We start from the raw sequence: 17,156 nt of genomic DNA, 5'->3' as shown, positions 1-17,156 counted from the left end.
ATATCGACACCTCCAAATAATAGTATGCTAAGTCTAAAAAGTGAGTTTTGCAGGAGAAGCTCTCAAAGTTTGGAAATTTTTTTGAAATTCCGTACTATGCTAAGTCCCGGTCCACACTAGAGTGATTGCATTGAAAAAATTGCATGAAATTATGCGTCTCTAGATCGATTTCCATAGTAGAGTAAAATCATAAAATTGCTGTAGTGGGGAATTCGATTTAAGAACGCCTAATTTCATGAAATTTTTTAATGAAATTCACGCTAGTGTGCTCATAAACTAAGTAAATATTTGTTTATAACTTCTGTTCGGATTGTCCGATCATTACCAAAATTAGACAGAATTTAAGTTAAAGGACGTTCGACACCTCCAAATAATAGTTTGCTAATTCTGAAAAGCGAGTTTTGCAGGACAAGCTCTAAAAGTTTGGAAATTTCTTTGACCTTCAGTACTATCCCTGCGTTTACAAAAGACAGGACAGTTGACTTCACGTATTGATTGTCAAAAACCCAAAACTTGTCTCTGTGACCTAGGCGTCCAGACAACTGCAAAAACAGTTGTAAAATTATGAATGAAAATCATAGATTTATATATGTTTTCCGTTCACTTATTTTGTTTTTGTACCTATTCTTTTGTTTTCAACATATTTAAATTATCATCTCACTTCTTTTTTCACAAAATGTCAAAAATTTGTTAACCCTACTGTCTATGAAAAAATGATGGACAGCTGGGAGACAAACGACAAATGTATGTATGTGTTAGTAAATCAGAGTTGTATTTGAAGACAAACTGTCTAGTGTAAACGCCTAGTATGCTAAGTAAATATTTGTTTATAACTTCTGTTCGGATTGTCCGATCATTACCAAAATTTGACAGAATTTAAGTTAAAGGACGTTAAATTTAAAAATTTAAAGAACTTGAAAACATGCTAAGTCGACTTAGCATACTATTGTTTGGAGGCGTCGATATATACCTTATGGGTACTTTACACGATATGTTTTTTACATATGAGCTGTCACTTTGCATATACATTATGTATGGGAGAAGTGACAACTCATATGTAAAAAACATATCGTGTAAAGTACCCATTATTATATAAATTTGCCATGACTGAAACTTTCAATGTGTGATCTTAGACAACCGGTGGAATTGACATTTGAAAACATATGTATGTCAAAATGACAAAACTTCATATTTGTCCAACTGAATTTGCGAACTTACTTCTCATATTCTACATATTCTACGTGTCCAAGTAACATTTCCGAAAATGCCTCCTGCTAAGAACAAGAAACAACAACCAAGTGCCACGGCAGATGCCACACAGAAATTCAAAGAAGTCCATGCGCGCAACATTGATGTTGCAAAGAAAATTGTCGAAAACTATGAGTCTTCTGACTCTGATGAAGATGAACTGGATGAAAAGACTATTTTAAGTGGGTATAATAAATGAAATAGCCATAGCTGCCAATAAATTTATGATTTAACAATATTCTCCTAGCTTCTTTGTACAAACACTATGACAAGGAAAAGGTGGATGAGCGTTTGTTGGCCAAAACTAGCGGCTTTCTTGAGAATATTTTGCAATCTGGAGCGGCAACATGTCTCATTTGTATAGGCAGTATAAAACGTGCAGAGGCAGTTTGGTCCTGCAAGCATTGTTACTGTCTTTTCCATTTGAATTGTATAAGGCGATGGGCAAACGACAGCATGGCTCAGATAAAGGCCAAGGCGGCTCAAAATGATCAGCAAGGCTATTATAATCATTTGGGAGAATATGTGCCACCAAAAAAGCAAAAGGCCCTGCATTGGTGTTGTCCCCAGTGCCGCAAGGAATTTTCACCTGAGGAGAAGCCATCGACATATGAATGTTTTTGTGGCAAAGAAATAAATCCGCCCGCTCAGCCATGGTTAGTGCCACATTCATGCGGTGAGATATGTGGTAAAGCTTTACAACCAAATTGCGGTCACAAATGCACACTACTATGTCATCCCGGTCCGTGTCCACCGTGCGCCCAGTACGCCAATACATCGTGTAAATGTGGCAAATCCCCTCCAAAATCTGTTCGCTGCATCGATAAGGAATGGGAATGTCAGAAGAAGTGTGAACTTCGTTTGAAGTGTAGAGAACATAAATGCGACCGAGTGTGTCATAAGCCGGGGCAGTGTCCGCCATGCAACAAGACAAGTGAGCAACAATGCAAATGTGGCCGGAAGATCACTAAAAGACAATGTTGTGACTTGGAATGGCAATGTAAAAATGTTTGTAATCGCAGCTACTCATGTGGTCTACACGTATGTAAGAAGATTTGCCATTCCGGGGATTGCGGAGAATGTCCTTTAAGTCTCCCGCGTTCATGTCCTTGTGGTAAAACTGTAAGTAGTATTTGTTATGCACATATACTACAGTATATCTTATGTATTTTTTGTTAATTTCTATTGCAGAAGAAAATTGGACCTTGTACAGAAACCATTGACCCATGTGGTGACACCTGTCAAAAACTGTTGCCTTGTCAACTACATAATTGTACCCAAAGGTGCCACAAAGGAAATTGCAATTTGGTAAGCAATTTTATATATCATGTTTTTCCTGTTTGTGATTTAAAATATACCGTTATATTTTTCAAGTGCTTGATCATTATTAAAAAGAAATGCCGTTGTGGAATGCATGAAAAAGAACTGCCCTGTTCCAAAGACTTTACTTGTGAAACTAAATGCAAGCAGATAAGAGATTGTGAGAAGCATCCGTGCAATCGCAAGGTAATTTATTATTACACTCAACGAGTAGAAACGATGAGTTAACGAAGCTTTCTTCATTTATAATAGTGCTGCGATAAGAATTGTCCTCCCTGTGATAAAGTTTGTGGTAAACCTTTATCTTGTGGAAAACACAAATGTCAATCTATTTGTCACAAAGGTCCATGTTATCCATGCCAACAACAGTCTCAAATTCATTGTAGATGCGGTAAGACAAAGAAAAGTGTTCCATGTGGAAGAGAACGCACTGCCCGTATTGTATGTTTGGAGCCATGTAGGTAAGTATTTTCGAAACACAAAAAAGTAAAAGCACTTGTATCTTAACCGTTTGCATATTGTTAGAATTCCTTCAAAGTGTCATCATTACAACAAACATCGTTGTCACAAAAATGAGTGCCCACCATGTTCGCAACCTTGTGGCTTATTAAATGATGTATCAAAATGTGGTCACGTTTGTCAAGCCAAATGTCATGCTGCTGTAAGGACAGTAAAAAAATCTAATAATGCCGGTATTTGGGAACCAACAAAACAGGTAAATGATCAGCCTGATTATGAATGTAAACTCCCCGTGCGATTTGTCTCTCTGTCATTTCAACTAAGGGAAAAAGTATGAAAACTCACGGATAGTTGATATTCATGATCGGGCTGAGCATTTTGAAATTGTAATCCTTGATAATAATATGTTAATTCCTTTTCCAGTTTGAATTTAAGTCCATGCCTCATCCTCGATGTGAGCAAAAAGTCTCTGTGACCTGTATAGGAGGACATGAGGTGGCAGACTGGCCCTGCTGGAACTCAAAACCAAGTTCATGCCAACGTTTGTGTAATCGTCAATTGAAATGTGGAAACCACAAATGTCCCCTAGTTTGTCACACTGTACCGGATATAAAAGATATGAACGTACGTAAACGAACCAATTGAGGTAGCCTTTAATAGACCATTATTTTCCTTATCCATTCTAGCAACAAGTAGGTTGTGCTCCCTGTGAACAAGGCTGCAATATACCACGTCCCGAAGGCTGTACACACGGATGTCCTAGGCCTTGTCATTTGCCGCCCTGTCAGCCATGCAGTGTTGCAATTAAAACCAAATGCCATTGTGGTCTAATGCCCATAGTCTACAAATGTAGTGACTTTTACAGTACAGAAGGCACAGATAATGATGTGGCAGAAAGACAGGAGAATTTAAAAAGTTGTGGCAATCGTTGTTTAAAAAATGTAAGCAGAATTGTTTGACTTCCGTATCGTCAGTTGCTTTACAAATGACTGAATATCTGCAAAGTATTACGTTTCTTAACGCCGTTGTACTGAACAACTGCGAAACTACGTGTTCCAAAACGTCAACAATTCGCATTTTTAACGCAGGTTAAAAGCAAACATGTACCATTTTTATTTCCGATATATTTAGTTGCATTTTCGAGGAACAATTTATGAGTGTGCAACTGAAATATTTTGATGAAGTTTAAACGACACAAAGCAATTGACGATACAGAAGTCAGCCTTTCATTGAATATAAACAAAATTGTTTGTTATTTTCTGATTTCCTTCCACAGTACCCTTGTGGTCATCGTTGTGCAGCTAAATGTCACTCGGGTCCCTGTCCATATCCAGAGGCCTGCCGCAAGAAGCTACGCATCTTTTGCGATTGTAAACGTTTAAAATTAGAAGTTTCCTGTGATAAACATCGTTCGGGTCTTACCAAGTTAAACTGTGATGAGAATTGTGTAGAGACACAGAAAAATCTTGAGTTGTCACGAAAACGCGAACAAGAGCTATTACAAAAGCAAGAAGAAGAACGTAATCGCCTTGAAGTTGAACAATTCGAAAAGAAATTTACCAAACGTAAGCCCAAAGAACGCAAGACGGTAGAGGTTAAAGCCAAACAACCAATTAATTGGAAATTACTTGGTTTATATGCTGGTATTTTAGCAGCCATAGCATTAGCTGTAGCCTTAGCTTTATACGAAGAACATTGAAATATTTACCATCTACAGTCGAAGACGGAATATTTGTTTTCTGTTGGCCGCAGAAATTTGGGACGTTTTGGGTTTCGACGTTATGACCCGTATGTCGATATAAACAATGATTTCAGAGATTAAGAAAAACGCATTAAATGATTTTTGAGTCCTTATTTTATATATTTATTATAAATAATTGATCATTTGTCTTATAGATAAATGTATCTATATATGTAGTTCCAATAAAGGTATATACGTCTTTTGAGAATAAAATATTGTTAGTCATATTATATACGTAAACTAAATTTGGCGATTTCCTCCATCACCTTGTAGCCGCAACACTTCCAGTTAGGGCCACCACATTCACTTCACCAATGTAACTATCATGACCATCGCCACAGCATCCTCTTGGTTTGGAGTACTACTTAAATTAGAAACGACGATTTCCGCCACCGCCCCAACGATTCCAGTTGGGACCACCACCACCTCCTCCGCCACGGCCAAAGCCCCCACGACCACCTCCAAAGCCACCACCACCTCCATAACGTCCACCACCAAAGCCGCCACCACCTCCATAACCACCACTGCGTCCACCTCCGAAGCCGCCACCACCTCCATCAAAGCGAGGACGTTTATTTGGTCCACCGTCGCCGCCACCGGGAGGTCCACGGCTTTGGAATGGCATTATACCCTTTTCACGCTGAATTTCAAAATCGCCAGCGGTCATTACCGACAGTTCTTTAATAACCTGCACCAATTTACCTTCTGCTTCACTCAAATTGAGAATTTCCGAAGGATCATCACAAGCTCTCGTTATTAGATCTTCAATGGCAGGTTTTAAAGCTGCCAATGAGGCGGCGAGGTAGGGATCCATTTGGAAATTAAGCCAATTATCAACCCGTACAATATTGTCTTTGACCAAGTCAATTTTGCGACTGCCAAATAAAATCAAATGTAATGGAGAAACCATAGTCATTTGTTTACAGGATACTGCTCGTGTACGGATTTTCTCACCAAATATAAAGAAGGGATATGGGAATGTAACCGCTAGATTGCTGCAATTTACCGACGTTTTGTGAATGAGAGCTGCCTTCGACTCAGTGGTCAAAACTTTACGTTTTTCTTTGTGGTAACAAATATTTGGATAGAGACCAATACATAGCAGGGCAATTGCAACATCCAACTGGGGATCATCGGCATTGGCATTTATATGTGAAGATATCATGCATTCCTCGGGGAATCCGGCTTGTACAAGCAAATCCAATAGTTGATTTTTAGCCTCAGCCAAGACTCGCATAGTAGATAGTTGCAGACCCTTCCACTCACAGAAACGTATCTCTTCATCGTCTCCTTTACGCCGGGCACCCTCCCACATTTGTTTGGCCACAATCATTGCTACATGATCCGAACATTTATTGCCACCAAGGGCTTTTTGATGATTCTGTAGGCGTCTTTGACCCAATTCTAAAGCGAAGATTTCAGAAAATGTACTGGAATATGAAGCCATAGTAGCTGTAATATCTGCGCAACCAAATACAGTACTCAAGACCATCATTTTGCCCAATTTGGGTTCAATGGGCAGTCTAGCCAAAATGCGACCCAAAGGTGTTAATTCATCGTTACTGTCCAGACAACGCATATCACGCAGCAATACTTCGGCCTCAATTACAGCATCCAATGGTGGTGGTTCCAAGGCCTTCGATAAGAACTGATGTATGGTGCCCAAGCGTAGTAACTTTATGGTCAACGCCATTTCATGCAAAGGTGTACGGAACATTTCTGGTGTCAAGTACTCTTCTAATGCTTGAAAACGTGCCTTGGAACATAGAGTAAAGCAAAAACCGGGGCGAACACGACCAGCACGGCCCTTACGCTGTTCCAAATTTGTGCGGCTTGCCCAAACAGTGGCATAACTGGTAAGATTGTTGTGTGATGTGAACATTTTCATACGAGCCTTGCATAAATCAATGACGAATACAATGTCATCAATGGTAATAGATGTTTCGGCGATATTTGTAGACAAAATAATCTGGAAAGAGAAATTTAAAGATTTGGTTTAAACAAGTGTCAGGAGGAATGTATTTTTGATATTTGATTACTTTCCATCTGTTTTCCGTTATAACAATCAACCCAATATCAGAAATAATCGAGGTTCAATTGTGTTGCGTTTGAAAATTGATGTAACATCCCAGCAAAGATACTCATTAAAAACTCATTTTTAACAATGGCATGTCATCCCAAATTAGCAGTAACGACCAAAGTAGTTATACAAGTAGAAATTACAAATTTGGGTTACATGGCTTTGTTAATAATATTAATAATGAGTTTTGTACTGAGCATTTTTGCAGGTATTTATGTGTTTATAAAATACCTTTCACCCATAATATGTGGTGTGAAAACATAAATAAAACCTACCTTTGTAACACCATCTGGTACAGGCTCGAAAACTTTACGTTGATCTTCCCGAGGAATTTGAGAATGGCACGGCAATATACGATATTGTGGCCCACCAAATTGATTGGAATTTTGCAAGTATTTCATGAGGGCAAAAATCAAATTCCAACCTGGTAAAAATACCAATATAGCTCCAGGTATGTTCTTTGACTTGATATGCACCAGCAATGCCTCTATCAATTCGAATGAGCATTCAGACTCTGATAAAGCTGCCATTGTAGCTTTGGTTTGTTGTGTATAGGAATTATCAACAACTTTATTGAGATTCTGATCAGATGGATCTTCGCCGTTCTCCTTGAGTATTGCACTCTCTTCGTCATCTTTGTCTTTATTGCGTTTGCGCGAATCTGGTGGTGGTACGAATTTTGTCATTTCCACGCAATCTTCCAAGAAGAATTGTTGAACCGGATACGCACGTCCGGGCACTTCTATGACTGGACAATTTCCAAAGTATTCCGAGAATAGTGTTGTGTCAATTGTAGCAGACATAAGAATAATGCGTAAATCGGGATATGTGTGTACCATATCACGTAGAATGATCAGAAGGAAATCACTATTAACGTCACGCTCGTGAATTTCATCAACAATAATGTGAGAAATGCCCCGAAGGCCGGCCTCTAATTTACGCAGTAGCACACCCACGGTACAGAACAAAATTGAACCATAAGGTCGTGGAAATGTCGACTCAAAACGTACTGAATAACCGACAGATTCGCCCAAATTTTCGCATGATTCATTTGCCACACGTTCGGCCACCGAAATTGCCGATATACGACGAGGTTGGGTAACATAAATATTACAGTAGGCTCCCTGACCCGATGAAATGTAGTCTTCTAGAATATATTGAGCAATTTGTGTAGTCTTACCACAACCGGTATTACCGCGTATAATTACAACCGAATTTTCGTTTATGGCATCCATGATTTCATTGCGCATAGAAAAAATGGGTAGTTTTTGGCGAAACTCCAAAAACTTTTGATATTCCGTATTAAATTGGCGTTTATCCTTGGCGGCATTCTCCAAATCTCTGCACAAATCGTCGAGGGAAGCTGTAGCTAAATAACCTTCATCAATGTTACAGGCATTCCAAGCATTCCAATTTGGTTGCGGTGGCGCCCAGGGAACAATAGATGCAGCCATTTGCTGAGAGTCCCCACCACGCTGGCGATTGTTGTCTTTGTTTGTGTTTACCTGAAAAAAGGAAGAACATGGATTACATAGTTTTTAACATGAAATTATATTTGACTTTAATAACAGTAGATTTTCGATAAATCAAGATGCCAGAGTGGGGAACTTTTTGTGTTCTTAAAATGTATTCGATTTAAGATATTTAAGAGCCTATTAATAGAGTTCTTCAACGTGAATACTCTATTATTAAAATTCATAAGATATCATTTTAGTCTTAATGCAGTAGAGATTCTTGGCTTTAAGGTTCCTTAGCTTGGAAGTATGTACGTTAGAATGACCCAAAAAACAAAATATTTAATTTCTGGAACTCCTACCCCCAAACTTTTATCCATTTGGTCATTATATATTCTTATATATGATCTTTTATGGCGACCGGTTAAGGTTAACCCGTGCCAACCTAGCGACCTTTGTTTCTATAGTAATTTCTATGGGACCACAATTATAGACCGATCAATGAATAAACTTTACCAATTCATTATGGTGGCTTAAAAACGACGTCTACAAAAAAAAAAAAAAAAAAAAAAAAAAAAAATTGGGGCTCTCTCCAATGTACATCTCTCAAAATATTATTACTTTGTAATTGGACGAAATGCGGTATGCTTCGCCCAAAATTTTTGCTAAATATACGTCCTCCGATTTTTTTCTTGAACTGAAAATGTTACTTTTTGATCTTTAAATTTTTATCTTACCCCCAGCTAGTTTCTATCTTTACTTCGGTTGTGTTGTCAATGTCAACTTGACATATTTTAGTAGCACCTCAATTCGTAATGACAAGGAGGACAGGGTCGTATCATAACGAAAATGGTGAATTGAATAATGAAACAGTTTCGGTACATTTGCTCTGTTCCAGAACCTGCATGAAGCTACTATTTCTTACTACGATAACATTTTTCCCTTTATTTTATCGGAAAAAATAGTAAAAATTAGTAGATTCTTGCAGTTCTGGAACAGACCATATGTGTATAGACATCGGTACAAATTTTATCGATTCTACTGTATATGAATTAGCGGGGCGCACATTCTCTCATATCTACAATAAAATAAGTTATATAACATATAAAAACATACTTGCAAACTGATAACATTAGTCTCTGGATCGGGTTTAATGTTATTTATGTTGACAATTGGTAGATTCATTTCATTTATGACTTCCTCAATTTTCCGTTCAAGCTCGGGTGATACCTTAACTGGGTAGGGTGATAGCTCTTCATCATCTTTGCGTTGTTTTAGGGTGCCAGTAAATGCCTCTATAACACCCAAATGGTAAAGTTGGCGTACCAATGACAGGGCACATGATTTGCTGGCCGACTGCTTGTTTGATCCTGTCTCACGGGCCGTAATTGTACGTTTAAGTTGATTAACATAAATATGCATTTCCGCCATAAAGCTCCTAAAAAAATTGGTGGACGTACACATAGAGGCACGAATTTAAATATATGCAATTTTAATCGTTTACTTCTCATTTTTCATGGACTATAATTTCCGGCCATGCTCTCCCTTTTCGATCGAACGATATTATGTTGCTTTTTCCATAGGTCATTTACGTTTTTTCTTTAATTCAATCTACATAATGCGCTGTATTGATATAACTGTGGCTGTAGTAAAACATGTGTTGATGGTGGTTTCGAGAACAAATCATTTCTAGGCATGTCCGCAAGCAGACTGTAATATATAAACATGGATAATAGAAATTGGCCGATTAGTTAAGTGACAACAGTGACATCTTTTTTGAAGTATGTTTTGTTTAATATCCCCCTCTCCCCCTAATAATAAATGTTCCATTCACGTTCCTCATTCTATGAAAAATCAAGAGCGTGAACGGAACAATGGCAAAAATAACCACTACTACAGCAATGTGTCACTTTTAAACTGGGAATCAATTAACATGAAAAATTGCACCATTTTATTACAGGTTATCACTTGTTCTCGCTACCACCCACACATTTTCTCTCCTTACAGTTGTGCATGCTCATACAAAGACTTCAGAACTAGAGATTATACTTTGATGAATATAAGTGTAATCTAAGTTCTCAATTTAGTCACGATTATTTAATGTTTCTTGTTTGGCATTAAAGCACCATAACATCGTTCGATGTATACACATCCTGTAGGCTGACTTCCAAAACGTTATTTGCTTTATTTCAGAACTAAATATTATGTTCATAACGCCGCAGTTGAGTATTTTAACACCGGATACAAAGTGCTTCAGTTTCCATACTTATACTTAAACAATGTCTAAGTATCTACATAGTTTTCAAACATTTTGGAAGTCAGCCTTAAATTTTCTTATTTATAAATTTGTATCTAGCTACTGAAAAATATTTATCTACAGAGAAATATACATCTTACAGAGGAATTTGTAAAAAAGAAAAACAAAAAAATTAAAAACATGCTTATTTAAAGAGCCATCCCGAAGGTCAGGCACAGCTACTTGGTATTTGCTAGATCATAATATAGGAAGATGAATGAGGAAAACAACACTTTCCAAATTCCTCTCCCGAAATTAGTTTGTTATAATAAGGCTAGCTGTGCCTGACCTTCGAATATAAAACAGCATAGTTGAAAAGTGTAATCGTGAGTTATCATATCGTCGGTGTCATGCTGAAGTTTTCCATACGCCATTTGCCTGATTTGAGAAAAACTCAAGTTAATGTTTGAGCACACACGGATTAAAAATGGTACAAAAATGCACACTTTAAGAGCTCAGTTCTACTTAACTAAACACAAAGAATACAACAGTAGTTTATTTTAGTCAGATATCTCTGATAGTCTAGAAGTTATGGCCGATTTTAATAATTGCAAAAGGTTGCTGAATTGTTCCATGGGTTCTTTTTCGTGTTTTTAGCTGTTTGTGTCACATGGAACAAATTTTGTCTCATTTCAACAGAACCACTTTTTATCAATTGTGTTCCACCTCCCTTATGTGAAGTGCTACTGTGAGGTTGAAAATTCACGGCTTCAAATTAAAAATTTATATGAGCAAATAAATACATTAAGAACTATTATTATAGGTCTCCTAAACATGTATTTATTTGAAATATATAGAAGTAACGTAGAATATGAGGTGAAAATTTCGATCGCAACTGATTATTGCATTTCTAATGTAACATAAAAACTTTAAACGCGTTTTTCTCAAAATACCATTTTTGTAGTCAGTGACTACGCTAACTACAAGGCGAATGAACGTATCTGCGTATATTTTTGTGGGCTTAAATCAAAATCTTGTCTTAAACCGAGGAAATTTTTAATAGGATGCGTTACCTTAAGCGAAAAGAAATTGTGTTTTTCATATAAAATTACATTATTCAAAAATACAGTTGAACCTCGATTATCCGTGAATCGATTATCCGGGAACCTCCATTATCCGTGATAGAAAAGAAATGTTGGACTTTTTCCATTTCTTCTATTTGTTGTTATAAACTTCAATGCCCGGGAGTAAAAACACACTTTCCAACTAATCTGATTAAACAAACAAAAGATAAACAAACGAAAACTGGAAATTCTCCCGTATTGCACAATTTGTGTATTTATGGTATCACAAAAACCATGGGGCAAAGTCGATTCAGATGAATCTGATGATGATGATGATATTATGTATCCTTTTGAAAATTGGAAGATTACCGTAACAAATTTAATAAAAATAGCAAATTTTCATATTGTTGTACAGTATTATGTCATTTTTACTTAAAAATATATTCAGAAACTGCATAAAAGCATTGCCTCCATTATCCGGGAAAATCGATTATCCGTAATGCCTCCGGTCCCGACCATGACGGATAATCGAGGTCCGACTGTATTTAGTTTTAAAAACTATTATTCTTCATTTTTAAAGCCCAGCCCTTTAAGACAATTTGTTCCATACGCCACATTGTTCGTAACTTGGGCAATTTTTTGTTCTACACGCCATGATTTTTTGTGCGGAACAATTCGCTTCTGTCTCTTTTTGTTCCATTCGCCACACGGAATGGACATGGAACAAAAAAGTTCAAAGTTGTTTTTTTTTTTCATACGCCAGGCTTTATGGATAAAGAACAAAAAGACAGGATTTTTTGCGTCACAAAGCGGATATGGAACGTATTGACATCTGAATATTCCAAAAACTATAGAAGATAGAAGAAACCCGATTAAAAATCAGAAAGATCATGGTTTAAAATCTAGTGATGTACATTTATCTCAAAAATTGCGTATGGAACACTTAAGCATGACACCGACGATATGTATTTATGTTTTCTAGAATATTGTCCGATTCACTTCGCACATTATCCTTCATGTTCAAATTTTGGGAACCAACCAAAGGCCATACACTGTCATTATTACTAATATTTTTGTTAGGGAGAGAGCTAAGAAAAAACAAATTTTCCTCATTCACCTCCCATAAAATAGGTAAACGCATCATTAAAAATGGCTTTGTGTGACCTTCAAGTTAATAGGTGATAATCAGAGATATGAAAAAACATAAAAAAATTTAAATTTACATGTGTATGTAAAACACAAAATATTATTCCAACAAAACAAAATGATTCCAAATTTACCTTGCATGTTCTGGTCCCACTGGTGTATACTTATAATCAGCAGTTATCTTATTCATTTGCATGAATTGATGAAGTTTGGCTTTGGCATTTTCTATGGTCCAATTGCCGTGTATGGCTGCATTCACATCAATTGATTCAGCTTCTTTCATGTCCAGTTGTTCTTGAGCCCTATCAATAGGGTTGTAATCACGACGATTATCTATTGGACGATATGCTTGACCCAATTCCTGTGGTCCGGAATTCGATTCAAACACTCGTTTCTGTGGTGTTCCACCATCATTTCCATTTCCGGCAGACATCATTTCTGGAACCGGTGCTGCAGCTACTCCAGCATCAGCCGGTACATCACTTGGATTAAGTTTGCCACTACGTACGAGAAAATTTACAAAATCCCTCGAAGCATTACGTTCGGCATCTTTTTTATTTGTCGAATTTCCCACTGCCACGTATGGAAGGCCATTTATTCGTACCTCGCAAAGAAAACGCTGCCGGTGTTTAGGGCCTGAATAAAATAATACATTTTTAATGGAAGGAGACTTATTAGTGACAAATATGTGCACGCGATTTTCTTTGCAATTTCTTACCGGTGGCTCTCACGCTATATTGCGGATCGGCTTTATTTTTTGTGCACCACTCATGAAAAAAGGACTTGATATCCGTCATTTTTAAAAATTTTAATTTTTTTCTTTATCAAAAATTTTCCGCAATATCTATTTTACTCAACCGCTGCGAACAAACTTTTCCAGAATTTTTTCTGTATAATAAAGCCGAGCCGAGGAATACTGTCAGTGTTGTGAAATACCAAGTATTTGTGTAATCGGTATTGTTATTTTAGCACGAGCTTACAGGGTTGTATTTAGTAATGCCATGTTAACTAGAGATGTATAGTTCATGAACGAACCAGTTCAATTGAACGATTCATTGAAAAGAGCGTATGAACTAGATCAGTCGATATAGTTCATTATAGTTCAATACTTCACTGAACTATAATCAGTCGGTGACCGTACGATCAACGAACGATTCACAATCTAGTTCAACATGTCGCTCACAAATACATAAAGTGACGGCGTCGTCTATGTTAAGGGATGCCTTCGTAATGTGATCAGTTTGTTTATGTTTTGGTAGCTGTCCGAAAATCAAGATTTCTACAAAAACATACGAGACATAACATATTACAATAGCTGTGTTCCAGAACTAAAAAGTTTTTACAATTTTTACGACTTTTACACATTTTACTCGAAAAAGCGTTCCCGTACACAAAAAAGTTGTAAAATGTTCACTTCTCTTTAAACAAAAATGGCGCTGAATGACGCTCTCTTTAAAAACTTTTTACTCGACAAATTTGAGCGTGTAAAAAATAGTAACATGGATGCCGGCGTCTGATTGGCTGGTATGCCGACTTTGACATTTGTTCCAGCTTTTTTGACGTTTTTTCCATTTTTGCGTTCCCGAACTTTTTGAAAAAACTTTTGTGTGACAACAATTTTTCTCTATTTCTCTCTTTTACGAGTTTTACTATTAAAAAGTACGGAAACAAAGCTAATATGTCGAATCCATTAACTATTGAATCTTCCTTTTTGGATAGAAAAAAGGGGAAAAAAGAAACACACAATTTCTACACACACAACATACAATTTTTTGCCAGCCACCTAAATGAATGATGTTTTTCTAAAATTAATTAATCTTTCTTTAAGAATGCAATAAAACTATGCAAATGTAATATTTTTGTTATGGAGTAGTTAAATTATATTAGTCTTTTGTTTGTTTGTATTTGGTGTATGTATGCGTTATCATCAAACGACCGATTAAGAGCCGGTGAACGATTTCAAAGACATAAATACAACTAAGACTTGACAAAATGCATGCAACAAAAAAATGTTTACGAAACTTTGTATAGAAACATTACCCTTAACAGGTTGCAGTTAATTCAAAATCGCAACCAAGGAGGAACATTTCATGTAATGGTATCAGAAACGAAATTTATAAATTCAAGGATCTATTCAAGAATAATTCTATGTCAATTGGATCGGTAAATTCGGTTAAATACGTAAAAATGTATAAAAGAAAAAAATGTTATATCACCATATCGTGATATAACATTATGTTAAATTCAAAAGCCATTCACTGAAGTATGATAGCAAACAAAATGTCTTATCTTGTTGTATTTATGTCTTTGACGATTTTGATCCGAATGATTGAACTGGACAGTGAACTATGAACTAGATTACTGACCTAGTTCAGTTTAAAGAGCTGAGCTATTGAACTAGATTGCACAACTCTATTAAATACGTAAAAATGTATAAAAGAAAAAAATGTTATATCACCATATCGTGATATAACATTATGTTAAATTCAAAAGCCATTCACTGAAGAATGATAGCAAACAAAATGTCTTATCTTGTTGTATTTATGTCTTTGACGATTTTGATCCGAATGATTGAACTGGACAGTGAACTATGAACTAGATTACTGACCTAGTTCAGTTTAAAGAGCTGAGCTATTGAACTAGATCTTTAAAATGAACTAGATTGCACAACTCTAATGTTAACATCCCAGCAAAATGTTTGCATTAGATTGCCTATTCCCGTACTTTATAAAGTGGTAAAAGTCGTAAAAGTTGTAAAAGTTGTAAACGATTTTCATATAAATTTTGTGTACGGGAACGCAAAATGCGTAAAAATGGTAAAAATCGTAAAAACTTTTTAGTTCTGGAACAGAGCTAGAGTTGGGTAATTTAACGACCTAGTTCACTGTCCTATGCTTGGTTTACATTTATACTAAATATAAAGCTGGGTACACATTGTCAGTTTTGAATGACGATTTTTTGCAATTATCGATAACTGTCCAACCGTCCAGCAACTACAAAATATTCTGTGGTTGCATGATGAATGACAAAAATGAACGGCCACACTAGCAAGCAACAACAAAGCTGTCATTCAAAACTGACAATGTGTACCCAGCTTTACGAAACCCCCTCGATTTCAAATGTCAATTCCCGGTCCACACTAGAGTTATTTCATTGAAAAAATTGCATGAAATTATGCGTCTCTAGATCGACCTCCATGTAAAATCATAAAATTGCTGTAGTGGGGAATTCGATTTAAGAACACCTAATTTCATGAAATTTTTTAATGAAATTCACGCTAGTGTGGACCGGGACTTAAACATCAAATGAAATCGAATGGATTTCAGATGAGTTTTCATTTGACGTGTACGCAAAGGAATTGACAGTTTGTTGCATGGTCAAGCGGGGCTCCTCAGCTGGTGATGTTACCAACCCCTAATGATCATATTCAGGCGGCTCGTGGTCGGACTTGGCAAGAGGATGAGAGCATAAATGAGTCCCATGCTGGAGTGCCTCCCAATTATTCAACTTACATGCCAGTTTATTGTATGTCCAAGGGGGACATGACGTTGATTAATGATTCAGTAGAGGGAGTGTGGGGTGTCCACAAATAAGTTTAGTGGCGTCACAATATATGTGCAGCGGTTGTGGTATTGCAAAATTCGTATTATTCCTTTCTTTTTGTTAAACATGCTGCGTTTCATGAAGACCAAACAAGCTGTGATTTCGTTTTTTTTATAGTTGGTTGGCGGCGCAGAAAAGTTCGTGTTCCCCATAGATAAAAAGCAATTCTTGTTAATTTCTTTTCTTTGCACGTGTGCTTTTTCATAGAGGCCAGAAAATTCTGACAACGAGTGATGTGGAATATGCATTAATTGAAATTCAGGTACCGATTATCCATGTGAACAATTACTTGTGAATACAAGGGACACCTAACTTCAAGCGGAACTTAGCGTAAATTCCGACGTAAGCGTAGGCGTATATAAAAATAATTATTGTTTTTTTTAAAAAAAAGCGAAAGCAAAAATATCCTCCTATACAAAAATAATTATATAGATGTATTGATGGGATTAATGACGTAATAGGGAATTTTCACCAAATACCATAAATTGCCAAATAAAAGGCGTAAGGGGCTGAAATTTTGAAAGAAACCGTACGATTTGTTGGAGATCAGTTATTTTTTTGTGTGTTGTGGAGTGTAGCCTGACAATTCACAATAAGCTGACAATTGATGTCAATAAAAAAATGGAAAACCGCCATGAAAATTCCAAATGAAACGAAAAGGTAAAGGAAAATTGGTAATAAAAATGGTTTTCTCGGGAAAAATAGCATTTGGCGGGAATATTCTACCCTTATAAATAGCCGATGAGAGATAGACAAACCGTCATTTTGCAGCAGCGGACGTTACATACTAAATCCTCGTCAGTGT

At 36.6% G+C, this 17,156-nt stretch overlaps 2 protein-coding genes across 3 annotated transcripts; one reads left to right on the top strand and one right to left on the bottom strand.

The window, feature by feature from the left end:
* Nucleotides 1-1,148: 1,148 nt before the first annotated feature.
* On the top strand, nt 1,149-4,981 carry LOC141403975 (NF-X1-type zinc finger protein NFXL1-like). The gene is made up of 9 exons (XM_073987117.1): nt 1,149-1,430; nt 1,496-2,370; nt 2,440-2,556; nt 2,623-2,754; nt 2,821-3,029; nt 3,094-3,283; nt 3,451-3,651; nt 3,714-3,968; nt 4,304-4,981. The coding sequence occupies exons 1-9, from the start codon at nt 1,265-1,267 to the stop codon at nt 4,724-4,726; spliced, it is 2,568 nt and encodes an 855-aa protein (XP_073843218.1). The 5' UTR covers nt 1,149-1,264; the 3' UTR covers nt 4,727-4,981.
* On the bottom strand, nt 4,868-13,701 carry LOC141403974 (dosage compensation regulator mle-like). 2 transcript variants are annotated; one of them, XM_073987115.1, is made up of 5 exons: nt 13,467-13,701; nt 12,883-13,384; nt 9,419-9,740; nt 7,124-8,353; nt 4,868-6,737 (listed from the first exon to the last, which is right to left on the bottom strand). In XM_073987115.1, exons 1-5 carry the CDS (start codon nt 13,543-13,545, stop codon nt 5,139-5,141), a joined length of 3,732 nt encoding a protein of 1,243 aa, XP_073843216.1. In that variant the 5' UTR covers nt 13,546-13,701; the 3' UTR covers nt 4,868-5,138. The 2 variants fall into 2 exon arrangements, with proteins under 2 accessions (XP_073843216.1, XP_073843217.1); XM_073987116.1 differs by lacking the exons at nt 12,883-13,384; nt 13,467-13,701 and adding an exon at nt 9,807-9,952.
* Nucleotides 13,702-17,156: the final 3,455 nt, after the last annotated feature.

This window comes from Musca autumnalis, unplaced genomic scaffold (genome assembly GCF_047663935.1).
Source record: "Musca autumnalis isolate F117 unplaced genomic scaffold, ASM4766393v1 scaffold_4, whole genome shotgun sequence".
Lineage (NCBI taxonomy): Eukaryota > Metazoa > Arthropoda > Insecta > Diptera > Muscidae > Musca > Musca autumnalis.
This window is presented reverse-complemented; position numbering and strand designations above follow the sequence as displayed.